The sequence below is a fragment of the Pristis pectinata genome, chromosome 26 (genome assembly GCF_009764475.1).
Source record: "Pristis pectinata isolate sPriPec2 chromosome 26, sPriPec2.1.pri, whole genome shotgun sequence".
NCBI classification, from domain to species: Eukaryota; Metazoa; Chordata; class Chondrichthyes; order Rhinopristiformes; family Pristidae; genus Pristis; species Pristis pectinata.
Window position 1 is genome coordinate 25,283,771 of NC_067430.1, and position 25,557 is coordinate 25,309,327.

General features: G+C 40.6%; 1 protein-coding gene across 1 annotated transcript in view; it reads right to left on the reverse strand.

The window, feature by feature from the left end:
• Positions 1-25,557, reverse strand: part of kif1b (kinesin family member 1B) — a 229,691-nt gene that overhangs the window by 99,686 nt on the left and 104,448 nt on the right. The window contains 4 exon segments of the mRNA XM_052039294.1: positions 6,958-7,033; positions 9,545-9,624; positions 20,173-20,384; positions 24,652-24,693. Coding sequence (XP_051895254.1) covers positions 6,958-7,033; positions 9,545-9,624; positions 20,173-20,384; positions 24,652-24,693 — 410 coding nt within the window.

Consider the following 25,557-nt stretch of genomic DNA (forward strand, 5'->3'; position numbering starts at 1 on the left):
AATCATGTTGAAGTTCTTCGAAGAAGTCGCATGTGATGTGGATAAAGGTGAATGGGCTGAGATACACCTAGATTTCCAGGAGGCACTTGATAAGGTGCAAAGTGAAAGGTTACTGCGAAGAATAAAAGCTCATGATGTCAGAGGTAACGCATTGGTGTGAAGATTGGCTGACTAACTGGCAATAGGCAGAAGGATCTTTTTAGATCTTTTCTCTGGTTAGTGGCACCTGGTGTCCCACAGGGATTGGCCTCAACTTTTTACAAATTCATACAAAATGACTTGGATGAAGAAACCAAAATTACAGTTGCTAAATCTTCAGATGGTAAAAAGATAGTTAAGAAAGTAAATTTCAAAGAGGACATAAGGAAGCTACAACTGGATATAGATGGGTTAACTGTGAAGGCAAGTAGGAAACAAAATGGTGAGAGTTGCAGATCTGTGAGATGGAGCGCGATCTGGGTGTTTTACTGGATCATTTGCAAGAGGCAAGTGTGCAGGTACTGTAATTAATTAGGAAAACTATCAATGTTATTACATATCGCAAGGGGAATTAGATACAACAGTAGGGAGGTTATGCTTCAGTTATACAAGGCATTAAGTAGCTCCACATCTGAACTGTGTGCACAAAATTGATCTGCCTCCTAAGGAAAGGTATTGATGGACTGGAAGCAATTCAGATAAGGTTTACTGGTTTAATACCTGGAATGGGTGAGTTATGAGGACAGGTTGGACATGCTGGGGCTGTATCTGCTAGAGTATAGAAGAGTGAGAGGGAACTGAACCAGGCAAGATCTTGAGCAGTCTCAACAAGGTGGATTGGGAGAGGATGCTTCCAAATGGGAGAATCTAGAACTAGGGATCACTGTTTAAAACTAAGGGGTCGCTCATCGAAGACATAGATGAGACAAAACTATTCCTTTTAGAGGGTCATGAGTCTGAGTCATAGAGCTATACAGCATGGACACAGGCCCTTTGGCCCAACGAGTCCATGCCGACCATGGTACCCACGTATCCAGTCCCAATTTCCTGTGTTCGGCCCTAAGCCCCACCCCTGCATGTACCTATCCAAGTGCTTCTTAATTGATACCATTGTACCTGCCTCAACCACTTCCTCTGGCAGCTCGTTCCAACTATGCACCACCCTCTGTGTGAAAAAATTGCCCCTCAAGCCCCTTTTAAATCTTTTCCCTCTCACCCTAAACCTATGCCCCCTCAAGATGGTGGAAGCAGGATCTTTAAATATATTCAAGTCATGAGTAGATTAATACTTGATAAATAAGGGGTGGAAAGTTACCAGGGGAGATAGGGTTGTTGAGGATATAATCAGGTCAGCCATGATCTTATTGTATAGAGCCTGCTCAATGGGGCAAAAGGCCGACTCCTGCTTACTTGTATATAATGGTTATCGTAGAATCATACACCTTAGAAACAGGCCTTTCAACCCACTGAGTCCACGACAACTATCAAGCATTCCATTTTTTATTCTCCCCATCAACTCCCCCAAATTCCACCACTTATCTTTAATTTATAGAGGCTAATTTACCTACAAAAATCTGCAAGTCTTTGGGATGTGGGAGGAAACCGGAACACTCAGGGGAAACCTCCGTGGTCACGGGGTGAATGTGCAAACTCCACACAGACAGTGCTGGAGGTCGGGATTTAACTTGGGTCACTGGAACTGACAGGCAGCACTCTGCTAGCGGCATCAATGCACCGTCTCACTACAGCTCCAATTCAAGAACCAAGCGATGACTGTTTAATGATGACGGGTGCAACGGTGGTATGTTAAATACCTGCACTTTTTAAAAAAATCATCAATATTTATGCAGTTGGAATTGGAATTAAAATAAGATTTGAGCTGAAAAAGGAAGAGCTACAAATATAGTTTACAATTCGGCATAAGAAATACTGATGGTCTCAGCTGGAAAATGAAACCCAATTAAAGTGCTCAAACTTTCACATACATACAACAGCGAATTATTTCAAGCCAACCATTCGTTTGGAAATTCATCCTGTCCAGTAGACCAATGACACCCAGCAGTAATATTCAATTTTAAGTCTCAAAATTAAAAGGCAGGTCCTGCTTTGACCACGCTTGCACAATTTTTCATTAGAGGTCTAATTAAGAGAACCACAGCAAGGCTCAGTACCTTAATCAATACAGCGTTAGAAATCTGGGTCTTTGGTTCCCAAGGACTCTCATCATACACTTGTATAGCCTCAACTTGCCAAACATAATCCATTAAGAGACATATAACATAGCACTTCATGGAATGAGTCCAAAAGGCTCCCAAAAAATTCCATAGATGTTCCGCCAGCTCAGAACAGCAGTGTCAATAAGCATTTTCTCAAACTACCTGCAGGTTTAAACTAATAGATGTTCCAGTTCAAGTTTGACTTTTTTAAAAATCTTACATCTTAGCTAATTAAAGATTGATATTACTTGTATCGTCACCCACTCCCCAACCCAGGCTGCCTGACGCATTAGGATACGGGAACATCGAGTGGTATTCAAGAGCTGCATTTGGGAGTAGTAGATTGAAAAGCATCTCATGTAATGTGTATCAAATTAAATGGACATGATAAAGTTAACACTGACACAATATTTTAGCATTAAAATGAGCACCGGAAGTTATAAACAACCATTTAACACCATGATCTCAAAGTATCGCAAGTACCAACCTTCTTAGGAGAGAACACTCCATAGGAATCAGCAAAAAGGTCACATGGCCTTGAAGTCAAAATCTAATCAACAAGACAGCAGGAAGCAGGAATCCCAAAGTAAAAAGCAACATAAAAACATGAACATAATGGGACAAACAATGAAGAGCCTTACACAAAATGGGCAAAAAGTGAAGGGTACTAAGAATTAGAGAAAGAAATTACAGAATTTACAATGGAAATAACTTTTGAGTTCATGAGACTTGAAACAATAGCACTGCAGCAATGTTGTGTAAAAGATTTAATCCTCTGAAGTCAAAGCAGAACAACTAGGACATCATTTTAATAAAACAAGATTAACCAAAAACAAAATTCCACTTCATTTAATTCACCATCAATGAAATGTTATCTTGGCATACATGAAACTAAAACAATCCCCAATATGATTGATTTTATTCCAGAACAGTTTGACAACAAAGCAAATTCCATTTATTTTAAATTTTAATTTGAGTCCAGAATCACCTTGGACTCATTTATCAAGAGAGAGAGAGGTGAAGTAGGAATATGTAAGAGATTGTTAAATTTACATTTTGGACCATTTTTAATATTTAAAACTGGTATATAATTTCTGTCAAGGTTGCCCCCTTTGGATCAATTTAAGAATCTAGAGTACCCTGAAGCTTGCTAATTTCAAAACCAGTTGGTAACTGCAATATAAATGTGCATCACATGGTTTGTATGCAATTAAAATCCACAATGCAATCTTAATCCATCAATTAGTTAGGAAACTGTAAGATGCACTCCAACCACACATCATTTAATGAATACTCACAGGCAAGGACAATTTAATTTAAAGAAAAAAATATTCTAAACATAAAAAATCTCAGTCTCTCTTTCACCCTCTCTCTCACTCACACACAATGTGAAGCCATCCACATCAGTTAAAACAAATAATGCCAAATCTTTTTGAAGTGATGAGAGATTTAAAGGTCAGAAGGGGCCTGGGTGTCATCGTATCACTGAAAAGTTACACACAGGTTTAGCAAGCAATTGTAAGTGCTTTATTTTAAGAGATCTGAGTTCAAGAGTAGCTACATCTTGCTCCGTTTACACACTATCCTGGTGATACTGCACCTAGAATGGTGTACACAAATCTGGTCTCCCTCCATGAGGAAGGATATACTGGTGATAGATGGAGCGCAGCAAAGGTTGATTCCTGTGATGGGTTTGGCACATGAAAGGAGATTAAACAGAACAGATCTCTGCTCTAAAGTCAAGAGAAAGGGAGTGATCTCACAGAAATGTACAATATTCTTACAGGGTTTGACATGGGAAGTGCAGGGATGACAATTCCTTTTGCTGGGGTGTTTTGAACCGGGGTCAATATCAAACCAAGGGGCCGACATACAGGATTATTGAAATTTCTTCATCCAAAGGTAAATATATCTTTGGAATTCTCTCTGCCTCTGCAGTACCTCTTGGGGAGTCACAGAGTACATTCAAGACGGAGACTGACAGAACAATTTAGACAAGTTGAGGAAGTGGTTAAGTTTGTGGCACAAGTGATATAACTTGGATAAATCTGAAGTTAGGAAACGACACAGGCAGAGTATTATTTAAATGGTGAAAGACTGGCAAGTATTGATATTGATGTACAAAGGGATCTGGGTATCCTTGTACACCAGTCATTGAAAGCCAACTTGCATGTGCAGCAAGCAGTTAAGGAGGCAAATGATACGTAGCCATCATTGCAAGAAGACAAGAACAGAGAGGTCTTAAGTTATACTGAGCGCAAGTATTGATATTGATGTACAAAGGGATCTGGGTATCCTTGTACACCAGTCATTGAAAGTCAACTTGCATGTGCAGCAAGCAGTTAAGGAGGCAAATGATACGTAGCCATCATTGCAAGAAGATAAGAACAGAGAGGTCTTAAGTTATACTGAGCCTTGCCGAAGCCTCACCCAAAGTATTGTGTGTATTTCTGGTCTCCATACCCAAGAAACGATATGACAAAAAGTGCAACGAAATTTTACGAGACTGATTTCTGGGATGATGCCTGTAATATTGCCTGTGCCATGTACTTAACCACTGTCTAAATTGTTCTGTCAATCTCCATCTTGAATACGAGGTGAGATTGGGTCAACTAGGCCTGTATTCGCTAGAGTTCAGGAGAATGAGAGGAGATCTCACTGAAACATAAACATTCTGACAGGGCTAACAGGCTGGATGCAGCTCTCCCCTAGCTGGGAGATCCAGAATCAGGATACATTTTGGACCGAGATGAGGAGAAACTTCTTCACTCGGAGATTGGTGAACCTGTGGAATTCTTTACCACAGAGGGCTGCTGAAGCCAAGACAGTGGATGTACTTAACAGGAGGCAGGAGGGCAGATTAAGGCTATGGAAGATCTGCCTCCTACTCACTTATCTCTGCTTGTTCCATCAAATGGGGGCATAAGTGAAAGTAGCACATCTAAAAGTACGCCTTTGACAGAAAAGGGCAAAAGAGGACATTTTTTAAGTTAACAAACTCAATAGAGCCTTTTCACAGGTATTATACCAACAACAATTTTCCACTATTGAGTTTAGTTTCAGTCTCATGAACCTAATATTATAAACCAACCTTTTTAGGAGTAAATATTTCATCTGACTCAAATAACTCAGATGATGTCCGGTTGTAAATCTGAGCGGGGTGCGATGGTAAAAAAAAACAGGAACAAAAACATGAAGCTCAAGAACGTGAAAATGACAACATAATTAAAGCCCTTTGCACTGGGGTGCAAATAAACAACTTAAGCCGCTGTCTTGCCCTTACATTCCAGATGAAAATGGCTTTAAAGGTATTGGAATAAAAGTACCACATTCATAATTCCCTGCACTGTAATAACTCAATGGCAAAGACCAAAGTGTGGGAATAATGGTCCTGTCAGCTTAAATGGTTGAAAGTTCTGCACAACCTATTCAATTAAACTCAACACATGTAAAAATAACAAGAATGGTAGATCATCAGGAACAAAATTGATCCAAAAACCTTGAGAAGCAAGTAGATGTGTATTTTGAATTTAACAAAATTTAGTATAGGTTTCTCACTATCTTATTCACCTTGCTTTATCGACATGCACGTCATTGACCGGTTGCTTTGTAACTGCAACAGTGATACTTGAATAAGTACTGGCATTGAATGCAGCAGTTACAAAGCAACCCAAGATGACTGTGAAACTGACCCAAGTTATACAAAGTAATCCACGAATGGACCAGCACCACTGTGCTTTATTGCAGAAGGAACGGTGTTTAATTCCAGGAAGTGAAAACTTCAATAAATAATCCAATATAAACTTTGAAAGTTTCCATAGAACATAGTGATTGCTTCTTAGGAGACTAGTTCACAGGCATTAAGATGGGACCCTACCTCATTTGACAACATATTAATCACCCAAGTGGCAATAGATTTTCCAACTATGTCTTTTTAATTTTCCTTTATCTCTAGACTCGTCTTTTTCAACACATTGCTGAATGGCCTCCCTTGTTTTACATTCCATGAACTTACGGTGATCCAAAACTTTACTACACATGTCCTAAACCTGCTCCAAGTCCCAATCACTCTGTGCTCGATGGCCTGCACTGGCTCCTGGTTAAGCAAGAATAAACTCTATCCTCATTTTCAAAGCCCACCATGAACCCACACTCCCTCTCCCTACAATCTCTTCCAGCCCCTGAACCCTTAGAAATGTTTGTGCTTTTCTAATTTAAGCCTCTTGCTCATCGTTAAATCTAACCATTCCACCACTGATGGGGATGCCTTCTGTTGGCAAGGCTCTGCACTGGAATTTCCTTCCCCAATGTCTCCACCTTTGAGATGAAACCCTTGGTCATCTGCCTCATTATCTCCTTGCTTGGCATTGATTAGCTTGCTCAAAAAAAAATCCTTACTAGCAACTTGGCACATATTGCTCTATTTTGAGGAACTCTATGAATGCAAAACATGTTTGTTAAAACAAAGTATGATTGGAATATATGATACGATTTTTCAAACTGACCTTTGGCCAGTACAAACCAGTGCAAGTTTTAAACACAAGCCGGCATGAATGATGTGCAATATGTAACCACAATGGACAAGTAATTGAGTGACAAGACACAAAAATGTGGCTGCACAAGAAAAACTTTGGGAAAATTAAGCAACAAATAATGTGTAACAAGACAGATGTTGCAAATAAATGATCAAATAAAAACAAGTAAACTCTTCCAGGTCTGCTCTGCCAGCTTTTATATTAACATAAGAAAGCAAGACGTCTACCTTTTTTGGAGAGAAGACTCCCAAGGTGCCACCATCCTCGCGTATTGCAACTCCCATTTCAGCCAAAAGAGCCTCCCTAGAATTAGAAAGATGCCACGCCACTTAGCTGGTTATGAATGGTTCCAGTTCAGTTTAAACTGCTCCGAGAGTGATTACAGCATTAAATTGAAACTATTAAGGGACTCTGCACTAAAAGAGAAAGCGATTGAAGAATCTTTACTGAAAAGACAACTTAAAGTAAAAATTCAGCATGGCCCAATGTACAAAAATATTAGTTTTAAATCCCCAACAGATGCTTTAATTACTTTAAATGCAGATGGATGTCAAATTAGACAATTTCAGGAACATTCAAAAAAAATTTAAAAATGTCACCATACATCAGCACAAGTAGTGCACTTTAGATCAAAGAAAAGTCAATACAGGTTTCTTGTTATTGTGGGACCTATTAATCCTCTCACAATGAGGTATATAACACCCACAGCGCATCGTTCTGGTTAGATTTCTTCACAAAATGGTAACAACAGCTGTTAAACTGCTGTGAGTGCAAATGGAGAAAGAAGGTTTCAAACTGAGTGTTAACTGAATGACTCACAACTCGATTACACACTTTTTCAATAATTAAGAGAAATACTAGGTATCTGCCATCTTACATTTTTTTTCGTTTTTGTTTCTGTGCAGCCAACCAATCACTGACCGAAACCCAACATCAACAAATTGTTGTCCATTTTGGCAACCACAGAAGATCACAAACTTGGTGGCTATGGTCATAAGAGAAAGCCTGCTACTGAAAAGAATTTTTCTGTCTTTTCCCCCTCCTAAGGCAATCCTCAAAACCGTCCTTGCTAGCCCAGCTTTCATCTTCTGCTCATTTTTTTTGTTTGATAATGGTCCTCCAAAGAAAATTTGAGATGCTTTTGCTTCATTAATTATATAAAAGTTCTGGGTGTATCACATTTAAGGTACGATCCATTTGTTGTAACCTCAAGCTTTAAGACTGCGGCTGCATAATTAAAGCTGGATTTTTTTTCTGAGGGAATGGAGCAAACCTCAGTAACTTTGTTAGTCGACAACACTTATCTTTAACAGTGCCCAGTTCTTATGAAAGATAATTGACCAGAAACATCTGTTTCGTCCTCCACAGACACTGCCTGATCTATTTGGTATTCCCAACATTTTGTGCTTTTATTTCAGATTTCCAGCATCTGCAGCATTTTGCTTTTAAAAATTGGAAAATTACTAACAATAGTGGAACTTGCTTAGCTTTTTTTTTACACACACCCCTATATTAGGTTCAGCAGTTGTAGCTATCCTAATTAGCTGAATTACAACCAGCTCCTTATCCTTGTCTGTCAAATTTTATTTTAAACAGTAAACCCCATAATCCGGCATGCTCAGAACTTTGGTGGTGCCAAACAGGCAGATTTTCTGGACTTTTGTATATTAATTCTATTAATACCACTGTAGTAGGCCGTATCTCAAATAACAATGAGTCGGGGTTCAGGAAGGAGAGCTTAGTGAGATGGTGTCATGACAACAACCTTTCCCCCAATGTCAGCAAAACAAAAGAGCTGGTCATTGATTTTAGGAATGGGGGCGGTGCACATACACCTGTCTACATCAACGGTGCTGAGGTCGAGAGGGTTGAGAACTTCAAATTCCTAGGAGTGAACATCATTGATATCCTGTCGTGGTCCAACCACATAGACGTCATGGCCAAGAAAGCTCACCAGCGCCTCTAGTTCCTCAGGAGCTAAAGAAATTTGGCATGTCCCCATTGACCCTCACCAATTCTTATCGATGCACCATAGAAAGCATTCTGTCTGGATGCATCAGAGCCTGGTATGGCAACTGCCCTGCCTGTGACCGCAAGAAACTGCAGAGAGTTGTGGACACAGCTCAGCACATCATGGAAACCAGCTTCCCCTCCATGGACTCTGTCTATACTTCTCGCTGCCTCAGTAAAGCAGCCAACATAATCAAAGACCCCACCTACCCTGGACAATTTCTCTTCTTCCCTCTTGCTTCAGGCAGAAGATACAAAAACCTGAAAGCACGTACAACCAGGCTCAAGAACAGGTTCTTTCCCGCTGTTATAAGACTATTGAACAGCTCCCTAGTACGATTAGATGGACTCTTGACTTCACAATTTACCTCTTTATGACCTTGCACCTTATTGTCCACCTGCACTGCACTTTCTCTGTAGCTGTTACACTTTATTCTGAATTCTGTTATTGTTTTACCTTATACTACCTCAATGTATTGTGTAATGAATTGATCTGAATGAACGGTATGCAAGACAAGTTTTTCACTGTACCTCAATACATGTCACATTAATAAACCAATCCGTAATACCCAACACACTTTTAATACATTTTTGTTTTAGACGTTACACAGCATTATAATAAATTTTCCAGTGAACCTGGTAGGTTTAAAGGAAGCTTGGGAACCAGGGCCCTGGTGTAAAGGGAGTGCAGCAAACATCAGCTGGTGAGCCAGATGCCAAGACATCTGGATTGCTGAATACTCAGACAGTGCAGTATTGGAGTTTTATTGCACAAAGAAGTTCTAAAGTGAGAAAGGGCCTGACCTTTCCATCCTAATTGCTTCAGTTTTCCGCAGTTTCTCTTCCCAAGTCTCATTCAGCTCAGCGATGATCTTTTCAGATTCCTGAAAATAGAGAGGGATGTAAAACAGAGCCACTAAAGCACTTCATTTGTTTAGAAATTATGTCATAATCGTTATTAGGCAAATATATCATAGAAGAAAAGCAAAGAATTTTTGGAGGGGGTTCCATAAATGAAATGAGATGTGTGGATCTTTGTAGAAGATAGTGAAAACCTTACTCAAAATTTCACCCACGTGGCATTATTTTTAATAAGTAAATATGAATACTTGTAAAAACAGAAAATGCTGGAAACATTCGGCAGGTCAGCAGCATCCGTTGTAAGAGAAACAGAGTTAACATTTCAGGTTGAATCACCCTCCATCAGAGCAGGATCTTCCATCTGAAACATCATCCCACTGTCTCCTTCCACAGATGTTCTCTGACCAAGTGTTTCCAGCATGTTCTGTTTTTATTTCAGATTTCTAGCATCTGCATTATGTTTTGATTTTCATGAATAGTGGTTGCTTCTTTTCCCAAAAGCCATGGTAGGTATTGGTTTAAAGATCAGTAATTTGTTGCACATTAATTCCTATATTTTATAAAGGGAAAAAAAGATGACCATGTGGCTGGGTGCCTCGAGTGGTCAGTGAATTGCACTCATACCTCAGTCAGAATATGGTTTTAAGTCCCACTCCCTGGAACGAATGTCGACTGGAGTGGGGCGTTTGCCCCTGCTAATTTGCAGCAGTGTGCAGATGAATAAACCAAGACAAAACTCACTCAGACTGCACAAACTCACTAACATATGCACTTATCCTGTTAGTATAGCAACAAAATCTGCAAGAGGAACTCAGGGGGTCGAGTAGCATGTGCGGGAGGGAAAGGAATCGTCAATGTTTCGGGACTTGAAAAGTCGACAATTCCTTCCCCCAACAGATGCTGCTCCACTTGCTGAGTTCCTCCAGGAGACTGTTGCTCCAGATTCCAGTCTCTTGTGTCTCCTGTTACGATAGCTTGCCCAAGGTCTCTCTGTGTGGATACAAATATAGCAGGACAAGGTTATGATGTACGATGGAAAAGAGTTGATAAAATGACCAGTTATAAGGTGTCCCTTCATTGCATCAGTTTAGGGCTCCTGACAGTTTTCAGCACTGTGCAATAGCAGAGAACTAAACAATGGCCCTGGTGCTACCCAACTGCATTTCAACCCACAGTAGGTAGTGTTCACTCAAGTGTTGGGTCTACCTGCAACAACAGTTCATGCTCTGACAACTTTGCAATAGACTTTCTATCAAGGATCATTGGATTTAAACCACATTGCCCAATTTTACTGTAACTATGATGCATGTCAAAAGAACTCGCTGAATGAATATTTTGAACTTCTTAAACACTGCCCAAAATCATGCACTAAATAACTTCTATGAAGCAATTACTGGAAATGATGGCACAAGTTTTAATATTTGGAAAACGATACAACAAACTACAGTACGGTAGGGACAGGTGAGTCAGTTATTGCAGCAGCAGATCTGCTCTCCCTGACAAAGAGAACACAGAACAGTACAGCACAGGAACAGGCCTCTCGGCCCACAATTTCTGCATGGGACATGGTACCTAATAAAACTAAATCCCCTCTGCCTGCTCATGATCCATATCCCTCCATTCCCTGCATATTCACGTGTCTATCTAACAGCATCTTAAACGCCACTATCGTATCTGCTTTCACCACCGCCCCGGCAGCCTGTTCCAGACACCCACCACTCTCTGTGTAAAAAAACTTGCCCCACACATCTCCTTTAAACTTTTCCCCTCTCACCTTAAATGCCTGTCCTCTAGTACTTGACATTCCTACCCTGGGAGAAAGACCCTGACTGCCTACCCTATCGATGTCTCTCATTTTATAAACCCCCATCAGATCTCCCCTCAGCCTCCAATGCTCCAGAGAAAACAACCCAAGTTGGTCCAACCTCTCCCTATAGCTCATACTCTCTAATCCTGGCAGCATCCTGGTGAACCTCTTCTGTACCCTTTCCACAGGCTCCACATCCTTCCTGTAATGGGGTGACCAGAGTTGCACACAATACTCCAAGTGCAGCCTAACCAAAGTTTTATGTAGCCGCAATATGTCTTCCTGACACTTGTACTCAATGCCCCAACCAATGAAGGCAAGCATACCATATGCCTTCTTTACCATCCTGTCCACTTGCGTGGCTACTTTCAGACTAAAAGCCAGTAAAGATTTGAGTACCCAGGTGCCAATGATCAATAAAGAAAGTACCCCATATGCAACATGAGGAAGTGTAGTGCACAAGTTATCCATGTAGTAGTTTTAGAAAACGTCCACCATGACCCGATATTGACACCAGGTGTCAATGATCAATAAAGAAAGTAACTTTGACAGACCATGAGCCATTAAGAGACTGCTTAAAATTGCACTATGGCTACATTCAGACTGCTCTTCATTTCGACCGAAACCAGCATTTAACTAAAACTGTAAGCCAGTTTGTTTTTGCCCTTTGCACACTTTAAAATCGGGAGCGTTCAAATATATACTGACCTTCTTCTGAAATAAATCATTCCAGATTTAAATCAGAGATTATGATTGTATTTTTAGAATTATGCACTAAAATTATCTTCAAATAATAAAAATGAAATTCAGCATTTGTTGACCAGATGAATCCAACTATTTAACTAACCCCCTCTCCCTGATGAGGCTCCAAGCAGACAGATATCATACGATTACCCTCGAAATAATTGTTCAAATTGCAGTACATCTCAAACACCCGCTGTGTGAAGAATTGCAGCCAGGAGCCACTTTAGTCTAACTGTACACATTAAGGTCAGTTTCGCTTATCTAAAGACAACTGCTGAATAGAAAGGACAAAGTTTGAAGGAAATAATTGATTCACCAGCCTGACGTATCTGTATATTAGCAATCCCATCTGGCAAGACTGGCCATCAAGTAACTAGCAGGAACTTATTTTTAGCCACAATTAAATCTAGTCATTGTAACTGTATTCATTGTAACTGTATTACGGTATTCATTGCCAAATACCGTAAACAAACACTTATTCCCATTTAGGTAGCATCTTCAAAGAAACAATAAGAATGTACCATAGTGTGCTTGATAGAGTACCAGAAATAAAATTCCTACCCAACCACTTCCTCTTGTGGGAGGGTCTCGAACTGAGGGGCATTGTTATATAATAAAAAAAGGATTTCCCAGCTAAATAAGGGATCTCTCACTGTGTCATAAGTCATTGGAACATTCTTCCTCAAATAACTTTTCGTTTTTGTGGTGTGGAGGAAGCTTGGGGGGGGGGGGGGGGGGGGTGGTGCCTTATGATAGATGCAAAATTACAAGGGCCATGGATAGGATAGAGAGTCAGAAACTTTTCCCTTTAGCACAGGTATATAGAACCAGAGAATACAGGGGTAAGATAAGGGGCAGGAGGTTTAAAAGGGATCTGAGGAAGAGCTTTTTTTCCACCCAGAGGGTGGTTGGACATGGGAATCCACTGCCTGAGGGGGTGACGGAGGAAAAGAATCCCACATTTAAGAACTATGTTGACAAGCACTTGAAACTTCAAGGCATAGAAGGCTATGGACCAAGTGCTTGTTAATGGAATTAGTGTAGATAGGTACTCAGTGGTCTGCATGAACACAATGAGCCAAAGGACCTGTGTCTATGTTATATGACTTTATGACAGGAAGAATAAAGGCTTCATCAAAAATGTAAGCTTCCTTCAGAAAAGGGGAAGTACAAAGAGAAGATTTAAGAAGGGATGACCAATGGGTGACAATGCTGAGAGCTGCATCTTAGGGAGGGTTGATCATGGAGTTAGGAAGATGGGTTGGCAGGAAGAAATGGAGTTGAAGGAGGGTGTGGGTTGAGAATGTTTGACTCTAAGGTTTCGCCAGTGCTGTTGATTGTTAATAGAGGCTGTCATGACTACCACATTATTTAAATATATTTTTAAATGTTGAAGTAAATTTGAGGTAGAGTCATTGAATAACACAGCATGAATACAGGCCCTTCGGCCCAACGAGTCCATGCTGACCCACCCAGCTAGTCCCAACTTCCCGCGTTTGGCCCATATCCCGTAAGCCCCACCCCTCCATGTACCTATCCAAGTGCTTCTTAAATGATAATGTTGCACCTGCGTTTCAACCACTTCCTCTGGCAGCTCGTTCCACGTACCCACCACCCTCTGCGTGAAAAGGTTGCCCCTCAGGTCCCTTTTAAATCTTGCCCCTCTCACCCTAAACCTATGCCCCTCTCACCTTAAACCTAGGATCCCCTACTCTGGGGAAAGGACTGTTACTGTCCACCTTATCTATGCCTCTCATAAACATTTCTATAAAGGTCACCACTCATTCTCCTGTGTTCCAAGGAATAAAGACCTAGCTTGGCCAACCTCTCCCTATAAACTCAGGCTTCTTCTGTAGATGCCATGCATTGCAAAATTAATATCTTAATTACCTCTTCTTTTGGGATTAATGGATTAAAGGAACCTGCTATGTCCGTATTATGGAATTTATATTATTTAAATCAAGCACATCATGTATAGCTGCAAAAATACCCTGCTGTGAAAATGATATTGAACCATATCAGTAATACTGCTTTATATACTTTATATGGACGAAACTGCCTTAATCCATGAAAGTACAGAGTCTCTCAGTAATTTTAATTTACATCTGCCTTGAAATATTATCTTTGCCTTCCACTGAACTGACATCATGCAGTGAGTTTCCTCATCAAAAGGCTGCAAGGTAACTTCTCTAGTTGCTGTGGCAACATGTACTAATGGCAGCAAGTGCATCAACTGAAGAGCGTGCTTCACACATGATGCGCAGAGTATTTAAGTACTGTAATATCTGCAGTAGGTGGTGGGGAAAAGAATAGGCTACTGAAGATGTCTGCTGGAAAACATAGGACACATCTAAACCCAAAACAACTGCATCCTTTATTCAACAGCATGCTGCAATAAACTTCTTCCAGAGACACACCGGGTGGGTTAGTAATGGTTTACTAACGCACAGAGTGATGCTTGTAATTAGAAGACTGTGAATGGAATATTTTAATGCCAATTAAACCATTTATCTGCCAGAATAAAGCAATATGTAGCATGCTGCAAGGATGCACCCATATAGTTCTGATTAGTGCTCATACAGTGAGGATTATTAAGGTAATAAACTATTATCGACCCAGCTGTATAAAAGATTCTAATTTCTTATGTTCATTGAGCTCACGCTTCATTTAACAAGAAAGCTAGAAATAATGATGGAAACAAGGCACTGGTTATTATAATTCCAACTGATGTTTCTGGAATTAGCAAAGAACTATAAGGAAAACAGATAACAAGCAAACATTCAAACCATTCATCTTCCAGGTCACCGAGCAGATTAAGAGGATGGTCAAGTATAATACCATCTGAAGATCTGAACTGATGCATCTTACAAAAAAGAACACAACGGGGAACACATCAGCATGCAAGCACATACAAAGGATGCATCTTCAATTTTGGAAATAAATTGGTTTATGGCTCTGAATTCAGTTACACATCAGGTTCCAAAATTAAATAACCTTACTTCATTCATTACTAGAACCAATTAATTACACACACTATCAGCTCTCTCAAAGCTTTCAAGAAGTCCTATTACATAAAATATATGCCAGGTTTCATGAGCCATTGGAGCATTTGCATCGTGACACAGTAAGGCCCGAAATGAATGTGTGGCAGCATTTTTCAGTTTAATAATATGAAAAGATAGAGGCTCAGAAAATTTCTTGCCCAGATGAAAGGCAGAAAGGCAGGCATTTTCAACCTGCGCCAAACCAGGAGCTGCACACATTAATTATTATTAAATGCAATGGCAAATGGTAGCTGTTAAAGATTTTTAAAAATTATTATTAAATACAAGGGTGAATAATAGCTGTAATATGTTTTTTAAATGATAGGGCTTTACAATACGTGTTCTGAACCAACATAGGGGAACTGCTCTTCCCAAGTAATATCCATGCTGAAATAAAATTACTCAGAATGGTGATACAACTCTACTTTGATCACTTTACCCTAAAATGGACTGTTTTTCTTTCTAAGTGTGTTGTAGAAATTGTGTATAATTTATGTTTTTCATGTGAATACTGCTTATCTGATGCTATGTGCCTGTGATGCTGCTGCAAGTAAGTTTTTCATTGCACCTGTGCACACATGGACTTGTGCACATGACAATAAATTCAACTTTGCCTTTGACAAGAGACTGCAGATGCTGGAATCTGGAGCAATAAACAATCTTCCGGAGGAACTAACTAGGTCAAGTTGCATCTGTGGGGTCAAGGAAATTGTTGACGATTCGGGTCGAAACCCTGCATCAGGACTGAAATGTCGACAATTCCTTCCGCCCCCCTACATTTGCTGTTCAACCTTCTGAGTTCCTCCAACAGATTGTTTGTTACCCAGAGTGGTTCAGCTCTAAAGCTGTCACCATCACCCATAGCCTTGCTGAGATTAGAAAGAGAAAATGCTCTTTAATTGCTCAACTTTGGCTTCTGTCAGTTACTTGCTTTCCCATTTGTTAATTTCAGTGGAGGTGCTTTGGATCTGCATCAAGTGCAGTAACATTAGACTGTCCTGAAAATGCATGATTTCAATTCTAATCAGACCAAGCATGGGCTAAGGTTTCCTAAAATACAAAGTTCACTTGAGTACCAGGAACACCAATAGCACCAAAGACAGTAGCGATTTCTATCCAGTTACAGAACATTGGCCCATACCGGCATCATTATATGACAATTCTATCTAGAAGGGCTTAGCCTCAGGATAAAGGGATTGACCACATAAAACTGAAATGACAAATTCCTTCTCCCTGAACCTTTAGAATTCTCAACCATCGAGAGCGGTTCATGCAGAGAATTATGTACATTTAAGGCTGGGATAGATTTTTAGACTACAGGGAATCAAGGGTTGAGTAGAAAATGGAGTTGAAGACAACGATTAGATCAGTTATAATCTGATTATTTGTCAGAACAGGCTCCAGAAATCATAAAGTTTACTCTTAATTCTACTTAAGGGAAAAAACTGCAAGACACTGGAAATCTGAAATAAAAACAGTAAATGCTAGAAATTATCAGCAGTTCAGGCAGCATGCGTGGAGAGAGAAACGGCAATTTTTTGTTGGAATGATGACATTTCATCAACAGGTAGCCATCAGCAAGTCCAGTCTGACCTCCAGTGCAGTCTGTGTGGAGCACGTTTGTTCTCCGTGACAACGTGGGGTTTTCCCTGAGTGGCTCCAGTTTCATTCCACATCCCAAATATGTGCTGTTAATTGGCCACCATAAATTGCTCCTCCTGTAGGTGGGTATAAAGAGAATCAGGGAGGAGTTTATGGGCTTGTGAGAGGGAGTAGGTCACAGGGAAATAAGTGGCAAACTGATAGGGTTGTACCAAGAGCCAGCATGAATTTGATGGGCCAAATAGTCTCCCGCTATGACAAGGAACATGTGGGGGAAAAAAGTGAAATTGCATCTTTGATGAAAGATCATCGATCTGAAATGTTAACTGTTTCCCGCTCCACAGATGCTGCCTGACCTGTTGAGTATTTCTGGCAGATTTTTTAAAATCTTAATCCTATTTCTTGTATTCTTATCTTGTACCTTTACCTAGGTGACCAACTGGGACTATGGTTTTGAATCCCAGCTAAAAAAAATGGTGCAGCATTTCAGTGGTACCACACTGGACAGTCAGCCTGCATTGTGTGTTCAAGTGTTCACACTGGAGCTTAAAGTCACAACTTTCTGACTCGCGGTGCTACCAGACCGTAGTTAACATCTGTATATAAAACTCAGTTGATACCAGGCTCAAATTTTAGCCTCACTTTTTAAAAATCTTTTCCTATTCAGCGGTAACAAATTCCTACTTTGTGTTCAGAGTTATTTACAGTTTTGTGCATCTTAGTTGTTCCTCTGTAAATAAAAATCAAAACACTGCGCATGTTGGAAATCTGAATTAAAAGCAGAAAATGCTCGAGACCCTCAGCAAGCAATTATTCAACAACGAATAGAGGGATCGCTATCAGAAAATGCTGGAAGAAGTCAGCCTCTGTGGAAAGAGAAATAGAGTTTGTACTTCAGGTTGAATAAGTGGGAATGAGAGAAAACAGGTTAGTTTTGTTTGCTGGAGACACAAAAAAACTCTGCAGATGCTGGAATCTGGAGCAATACAGAAAAAGTGCTGGAGGAACTCAGCAGGTCAGGCAGCATCCACGGAGGGAAATAAACAATTGATGTCTCGGGCTGAGGTGAGTCCTGATGAAAGGTCCCAACCCGAAATGTCGACTGTTTATTTCCCTCCATGGATGCTACCTGACCTACTGATTTCTTCCAGCATTTTTTGTGTAGTTTTATTTTCTTGCTGCTCCATTATGTTTCTCTCTCCACAGATGCTGCCTGACCTGCTGATTTCGTCCAGCATTTTTGGTTAGTTATTCCTGCGTTCAGTGCTGAATAATTGTCTTTACAGTAACAGCAATTGCTGGAAATGAAAGGAGGTTTCTGCCACTGCACAACACAAGATTGCAAAGACCCAGCATACCACACAAGATGCCTTGAAAATCACTGTTTATGTTGCAATCATCCACGTGGCCTCTTGCATTCCAGGTTGCCTTCCTAATTAGGAAGGACTTTCAGTGAAAATTAATGTAGGACTTTCAGTGAAAGCTAATGTAATGTCAGGTTAACTGTAGGAGTTCCACCATCAATTGTATTGCAACTCAGCTTATGTGAAAGGTGACAGAACCACCTGTCTCTTGTCATTAAAGATTTGTTTTTCAGGAATAGAATTCAGGTTACGGTTAAAATATAGAACAACAGCAGTCTTTGTCACAGTGACTCAAAGTGCAGCCACCAGAGTGACTGACAATGCACCCTGCACTGTGAGAGTCAGGAAGCAGAGTCAGTATTCGTGTCTGAACAGCCCTGCCTCCAAGGCAATGCACTGCTTAACTCGTCACAGTGCAGCAGGACTGCACGCATTTAATCCGATCCATTTCTTATGTAATCACTTAGCTATTGTGTATGATTTATGCTGATCCTCTGCTCTAATCCTGATGTCACGCAACTCTGGCAAGAATATCCTCACTACATGACATGGCTTTTCAAAGGGGGAAGGGGCTGAGTGGGAGTGGGAACTGAGGGAAGGAGGTAGTTGGAAAGGGTGATGGAGGAGTGATTAGGGGAAGAGACAAGGCTGGTGGGGGGGGAGGGGGAGAGAAGAGGGTTAAAAATGCTGTCTTTGTACATATGTCTATTTGTCCACATCCATATCAACATGGTCAAGAGTCCATCTTATCGTACCAGGGAACCATTCAATAGTCTTATAGGAAGGACTCTTGACCTCACAATCTACCTCGTTATGACCTTGCACCTTTTTGTCTACCTGCATTGCACTCTGTAGTTGTGACACTTTATTCTGCATTCTGTTACTGCTTTACTTTGTCCTACCTCAATGCACTGTGTAATGAATTGATCTGTATGAACAGTATGCAAGGTAAGTTTTTCCACTGTACCTTGGTACAAGTGACAATAATAATAATAATAATCCAATTCCATATCAATATGTATGGCAGAGTGCTTCTGCATGTCTTAGAGAGTCTAAGCACCTGTGTGCATGGGACAGCCCGATCTCCAACTATCTTGGACCTCCTTGCTACTGGACTACCTCGCTCTGTCAAGACCTTGTGGTAGCTGGTTTGCAATGACCATCCCACATTAAAAGAAATCACACATAGGCATCCTGAAAATGTTGGATACATGCTTGATTCTGAGGGAACATCTCAGAGATGATGATGATCCAGTCCAAGTTCTACTCTAGACAATTGTCCAAGTTGTCCTTAACACATCTGTCCTGCCGAGGCCCCTCAGGATATTATACATTTCAGTCGAGTTCCCTCACTCTTCCAAACCCCAGCAGGCACAAGTCTTGCCTGGACTAAGTCAAGACAGAGTGAGGTCTTAGTCCAGTAGCAAGGAGGTCCAAGGTAATTGGAGATCGGGCTGTCCCATGCACGCAGGTGCTCAGACTCTCTAAGACATGCACAAGTACCCCGCCTGTACATATTGATACGGAATTGTTTTCTTTTATTATTATTATTGTTACGTATACTGAGGTACAGTGAAAAACTTGTCTTGCTTAACATTCATACAGATCAATTCATTACACAGTGCACTGAGGTAGGACAAAGTGAAACAAAGTAAGGCTGGACTGTCTAACGTTTTCGCATAAGACAATCCATCCATTCTAAGTATTAGTCTAGTAAATCTTTGAACTGTATCCAACAGATTAGCATGCTTCCTTAATACCAATAACTTACACACAAAAGTTAATGACGAACTTGCCCACATCATACATTTGCTAAAATGTGTAAGTTTTAAATGCAGTAAACTCTCCACTAAGATTGCATTCCTTGGCTTAGTGTAGCCAAAACCAAAAAGTCAACACAACAATGCTCCTTATTATTACTGATGCAAATTAAGATCTACATTGGACTCCTTTTGGGAGTATTTTGATACAAATGGAAAGGTTAATGCATGAAAAAGTTGAAGCACATACCTTTAAGCGTTCAATGGCCTCTTCACCGCCCGGAGTTGACATTATTCTCTCCTGCAGGCTGGTCACTGACTGAATAGCCGCCTGGCTGCTCAGCGAAGACGAAGAAGGTGACGCTGTTAGTGAGCCCACAGGCGCTGTGGAGAAATGGCCAGGCCTTTGATTTCCTGAGGCTAGTTTGTACTTATGGTTACTGTTCTGTATTTCCTTCAAATCTGAGTAAGAGAAGGAGCGAGCCAAGGGAAAATGGGGGAAAAAAAAAGAGGAGAAAGAGGAAAGGAAGGCATAAGACACACGGGATAGGGCTATAGAACGGGCTTGGACACTAGATGGTAGTTCTAAAACAATGCACTTTGATTTTGATAAGGGTATTAGTAAACAGGACAATCATCGGTATATATCAACACATTATCAGAATTACTGTAATACCAGCAACTTAATATTTCAATTTATCAAATTCCTTGACCCAGAAGAATTCTTCTTTTTATGATACTTTGTCACCGATATTAAAATGTCTCTGGAAGACAAGCTCATCTATGCCGAAGAGTATTTGGTCATATATCCAGTCAGACTTTAAAACCACCATCAGTGTACTACCAACGATAAGGAAACAGTGCAGCAGTTGCAGTTGTCAATATCCGATAAAGGGATCAGCAAAGCATTTGGCTTCAGCAAAGAAAATAATTACACGTGCACTTACAACACAGACATCTCACTCCCGCACACAAGGCCTACAAAAAAGACTTTATGCTGAAAACAACAAAAGCGTCTTATAAAACAGCCAAGTCAACTGATATCATAAACTTGGCATCAAATCATCCCACAGCGCACAGGGTCAAAAGCACAGGAACTATTTTGTTCTGTTGTACAAGAGACTGGTTTGGAGGAACAACCCTGAAAAAAAAACCAACATAACCGATGACCCAGGAGCAGTTTTATTCAGATCATCAGTACTCCCTCATCCAAAAATGGTACATTCTTGTTAAACTCATACCTTGAGTCTCTGATATGCAAGACCAGCTACAAATCTCTTCAATTACTGCTGTGGATTCTCTATTTCCTACTCTTCAACAACCCCCTCCCCCAATTTCACATCAATGCACACTGGTAAGTGTGTACATCTGTCATTAATTGCTATGACCAGAATCTCAGACCTTGCTTGACACAGATTAACAATCTATGAAAAAAAAGGGTCCCAGATTAAAGATAAAGACAGGTACAAACTGCCAGTTACAAACCAATTGTTCACCACTTCCTCTTCAAGGACAGGCTGCCCTTGAAAGTTTGTTGACCTGAAATATTCATTCTGTTTCTCTCTCCATTGTGCTGCCTGACCTGCTGAGTATTTTCAGCACTTTCTGTTTTTATTTTGATATGAACTATTGCATTAATGCCCATCTGGTTTATTTTAAACTATGTACAATGTTGCAGTCACGCCTCCCAAGGAGGTATAACTGACACATTAAAAGGACATACAATGTACACATTCAGCTTAAATAGCAAACACTTAAATAGATGAAGTAATTACATTCTCATTACTGGCAGTGTTCAACAGACCTTTATAAGATAGGGCTCCAACAATCAAGTTGTTTTCAAAATTGCCTTAGAATAAACTACGACAGGATTGGACAATTATATATTTAAAATTTTAAACAGGCAATGCAGGAGGAATTATTGTTATTTTCTGCTCAATGCTGTCACTATTGAAAGAACTTTAGTATCCAGCACATTAAACTACAGCAATGCTTCATAAGTTACACCTGACATTTCTGTTGCAATAGTGGGTTTAACTATTATCTACTTGAAATCAATCTTTTGAGCAGTGGTATCAACTCTTAAAATAATTCTGCCACTACCATAATTTCTCTTGCTTGCTGTCAGGCCAATATTCATTTGGCAAGTGGGAAGGAAGATAATCACATTACCTAAAGAAATGGGGAACAAACTAGCATTTTAAGCACACCAGAGCAAAGCCTTGTGGCTCTGGACTGATGGTTGTGAAATGCAGTATTTAATTCTGGTCCCATTAATCACCTGTCTTATTTATTAAAATGAAAACTTAAAAATGACTTTGTAAATAACAGGTTCACATCCACCGCTTTTAGAAACATAGAAAACCTACAGCACAATACAGACCCTTCAGCCCACAAAGCTATGCCGAACATGTCCCTACCTTAGAAATTACTCAGCTTACCCATAGCCCTCTATTTTTCTAAGCTCCATGTACCTATCCAAAAGTCTCTTAAAAGACCCTATCGTATCCGCCTCCACCACCGTTGCCGGCAGCCCATTTCACGCACTCACCACTGTGAATAAAAAAAAACTTACCACTGACATCTCCTCTATACCTACTCCCCAGCACCTTAAACCTGTGCCCTCTTGTGGCAACCATTTCAGCCCTTGGAAAAAGCCTCTGACTATCCACACGATCAATGCCTCTCATCATCTCATACACCTCTATCAGGTCCCCCCTCATCCTCTGTCGCTCCAAACAGAAAAGGCCGAGTTCATTCAACCTGTTTTCATAAGGCATGCTCCCCAATCCAGGCAACATCCTTGTAAATCTCTTCTGCACCCTTTCTATGGCTTCCACATCCTTCCTGTAGTGAGGCAACCAGAACTGAGCACAGTACTCCAAGTGGGGTCTGACCAGGGTCCTATATAGCTGCAACATTACCTCTCAGCTCCTAATTTATTGCAGATTAAAATGTTCTGCTGTTTGCACAATAACGTTGAAGAGAATAGGTAACAGAAATTACTTGCTTTATAGAGTCATACAGCAGGTACACATGGACTTCAGTCCACTCCAACCATCAAGCCCCCATTAACCTACACTAATCCCATTTTATTGTCCTCACATTCACGCCAAGTGTTCAGACTCTACCACTCTCTTCGCACTAGGGCCAATTTACAGCGGCCAATTAACCCAGAGGAAAACTATAGTTGTCACGGGGAGAAAATTCAAACTCCACACAGAAAGCGCTGGAGATGACGATTGAACCCAGGTCACTGGACATGTGAGGCAGCAGCTCTACCAGCTGTACCATTGTGCTGCTTGTGAATATAGGAAAAGGAGGAGACAACTTAGATCATCAATCTCCTCTGTAACTGAACCTGATCATGATTGAGTTAACTCCATATCCCACTTTTGCTACATCCTTCTTAACCAAGGAAACACTCAACTCATCAATCTCAGACTTAAAATGTACGATTAACCCTGCAACAGCTGCCATTTGCAGAAAAGATTTCTACCACTCTGTGCACAGAAGTGATTCCAAACTTCATTCCTGAAAGGCCAGGCTCACACTTTTGGACTGTGTTCCCTGGTCCTCGACACCCCAACCAACTGAAATAGTTTCTCTCCACCCAATCAATTCTCCTCAACCGACTTGAGAACTTCATTCAATTGATTACCTTATAGGACATGCAACCCTAGTTTAAAGCACTGGCACTCAGATACCCATTTCATTCAGACCCCTGAAAACCAATACAGCCAGCAGGAGATGTGGTGCCTAGAACTGCTCACAGGACTCCAAGTGAGATGCAGCTAAGGTTTTTTCCCCCCTATATCTGTAACATACCTTCTGCTCCCTTGCACTCTTAATAACATTTTGTTATTCTCTACAATGTGTGCATAACATTTTAATCACCTCAGCACTCAAGTGCCTTTGCCTTTTCACTTCTTCCACTTCCCACTATTTGGAAAGGAGTCTTTTTTTTATATATGTCCAAACTAAATGACCTCATATTGGCTTATACTGAAATCCAATTTCCACAGGTTTGTGAATTTGTTCAATCAATTTGTATTTTCTTTATAAAAACACTATCTACACTACAGGCAATGAACCTACCTTCACATCACAAATTTCCCTGTTCTTTAATTAAAAAATAGCTAAAGCAAAAGCTAGGTTTTACTCTCAAAATTGTCTACTTATCAGTAATTTCTAGAATTGTCTTGCATATTCAGAGCTCAGAGTCCCTTCGAGGCACATTACATGAGACATTTTGGGACAACTCTATTGCTCATCAACACATATGTGAAAAATACCTGCTCAACTCCTGTGCTCCTGTAGTCTGATGGGATGCCATCCATTTCTTAAATCAAGTAGTAAAATAAAAGTGACCTGTTAATAACTGCATTAAAAAGAAACCGTGGGTGCAGTTGGAGGTTGGAAAGGCACTCACTGAAGGTTAAAACATCACCCTGGCAATCCATGGCTTGTACATACACTTGTGTCTGTGCCATTCCAAAAATGGAACCAAAGATCGACATATAACGAGGACACATTCCCAATCCTCCCATTTATACCACATACTTGTATAGTATACTTAAGCAGATAACAGGCAATTTTCAGGAAATATATCTGGGACTTTCCTGCAGAAGACGCCACAGATTTGGACATGCAAAGCTTGGGTTGAAGCAGGGCTGATTAAAAGCAGATTTGCAGGAGAATTAGAAAGTACCGACACACGTATACACACATTTGATTCCACTTCCAGAGTAATCATCAGTCATTGGCTCAACTGGAGGGATGCAGGAGAATGAGAAGGGTCAAAGTGCATTCTGAAAACTCAGGCATATTTGCTAACTGTTGAACATTAGGCGGTAAAAGACTTCACTGAAATTTAAAAGGTCCTTTTATTCCACGCTGCAGAGATCTAATCCATCAATAACTCTCAACTTTCAGAAATTGCTGTTCAGACATGAAACAAAACCTTGTTCATGCAACACACACACGCGCACACACACACACACGCGCACACACACACACACACACACACACACAAAATGCTGGAGGAACCCAGCAGGTCAGGCAGCATCTATGGAGGGAAATGAAAAGTAACCCTGCTCGTGCAACTTTTTTCTCAATTCTTCACCCAGATAACACTAAGTTTATGCTATGAAATAAATTCTTCCCACCTGTTAAAGGGCATATTGAAGCATAAGGTTAAAATATCCGCATTCTCACGAGTCCCATACTTATTATAGGGTCATACAGCACAGAAACAGGCCCTTCAGCCCAACTGGTCCATGCCAACCAAGGTGCCCACCTAACCTAGTCCCATTTGCCCGTGTTTGGCCCATATCACTCTATTCATACTTATCCAAATACTTATCCATGTACTTATTTGTATTATGACACAGAAGGAGACCATTCAGCCCCACTGGGCCCATGCAAGCTCCCAATAGAGCAATCCCAATAATCTCATTCCCCTGTATCCTAAAAGAGTATTCTCTCTCACGTCACCCTGATCCCTTTGGTTCTTTTGCCGCTTTATTACAGTGGCCAATTAACCTAGCAGCACATCTTTGGGATGTGGGAGGAAACCAGAACACCCGGGGAAACCGTATGGTCACAGGGAGAGCATGCAAACTCCATAGAGGTA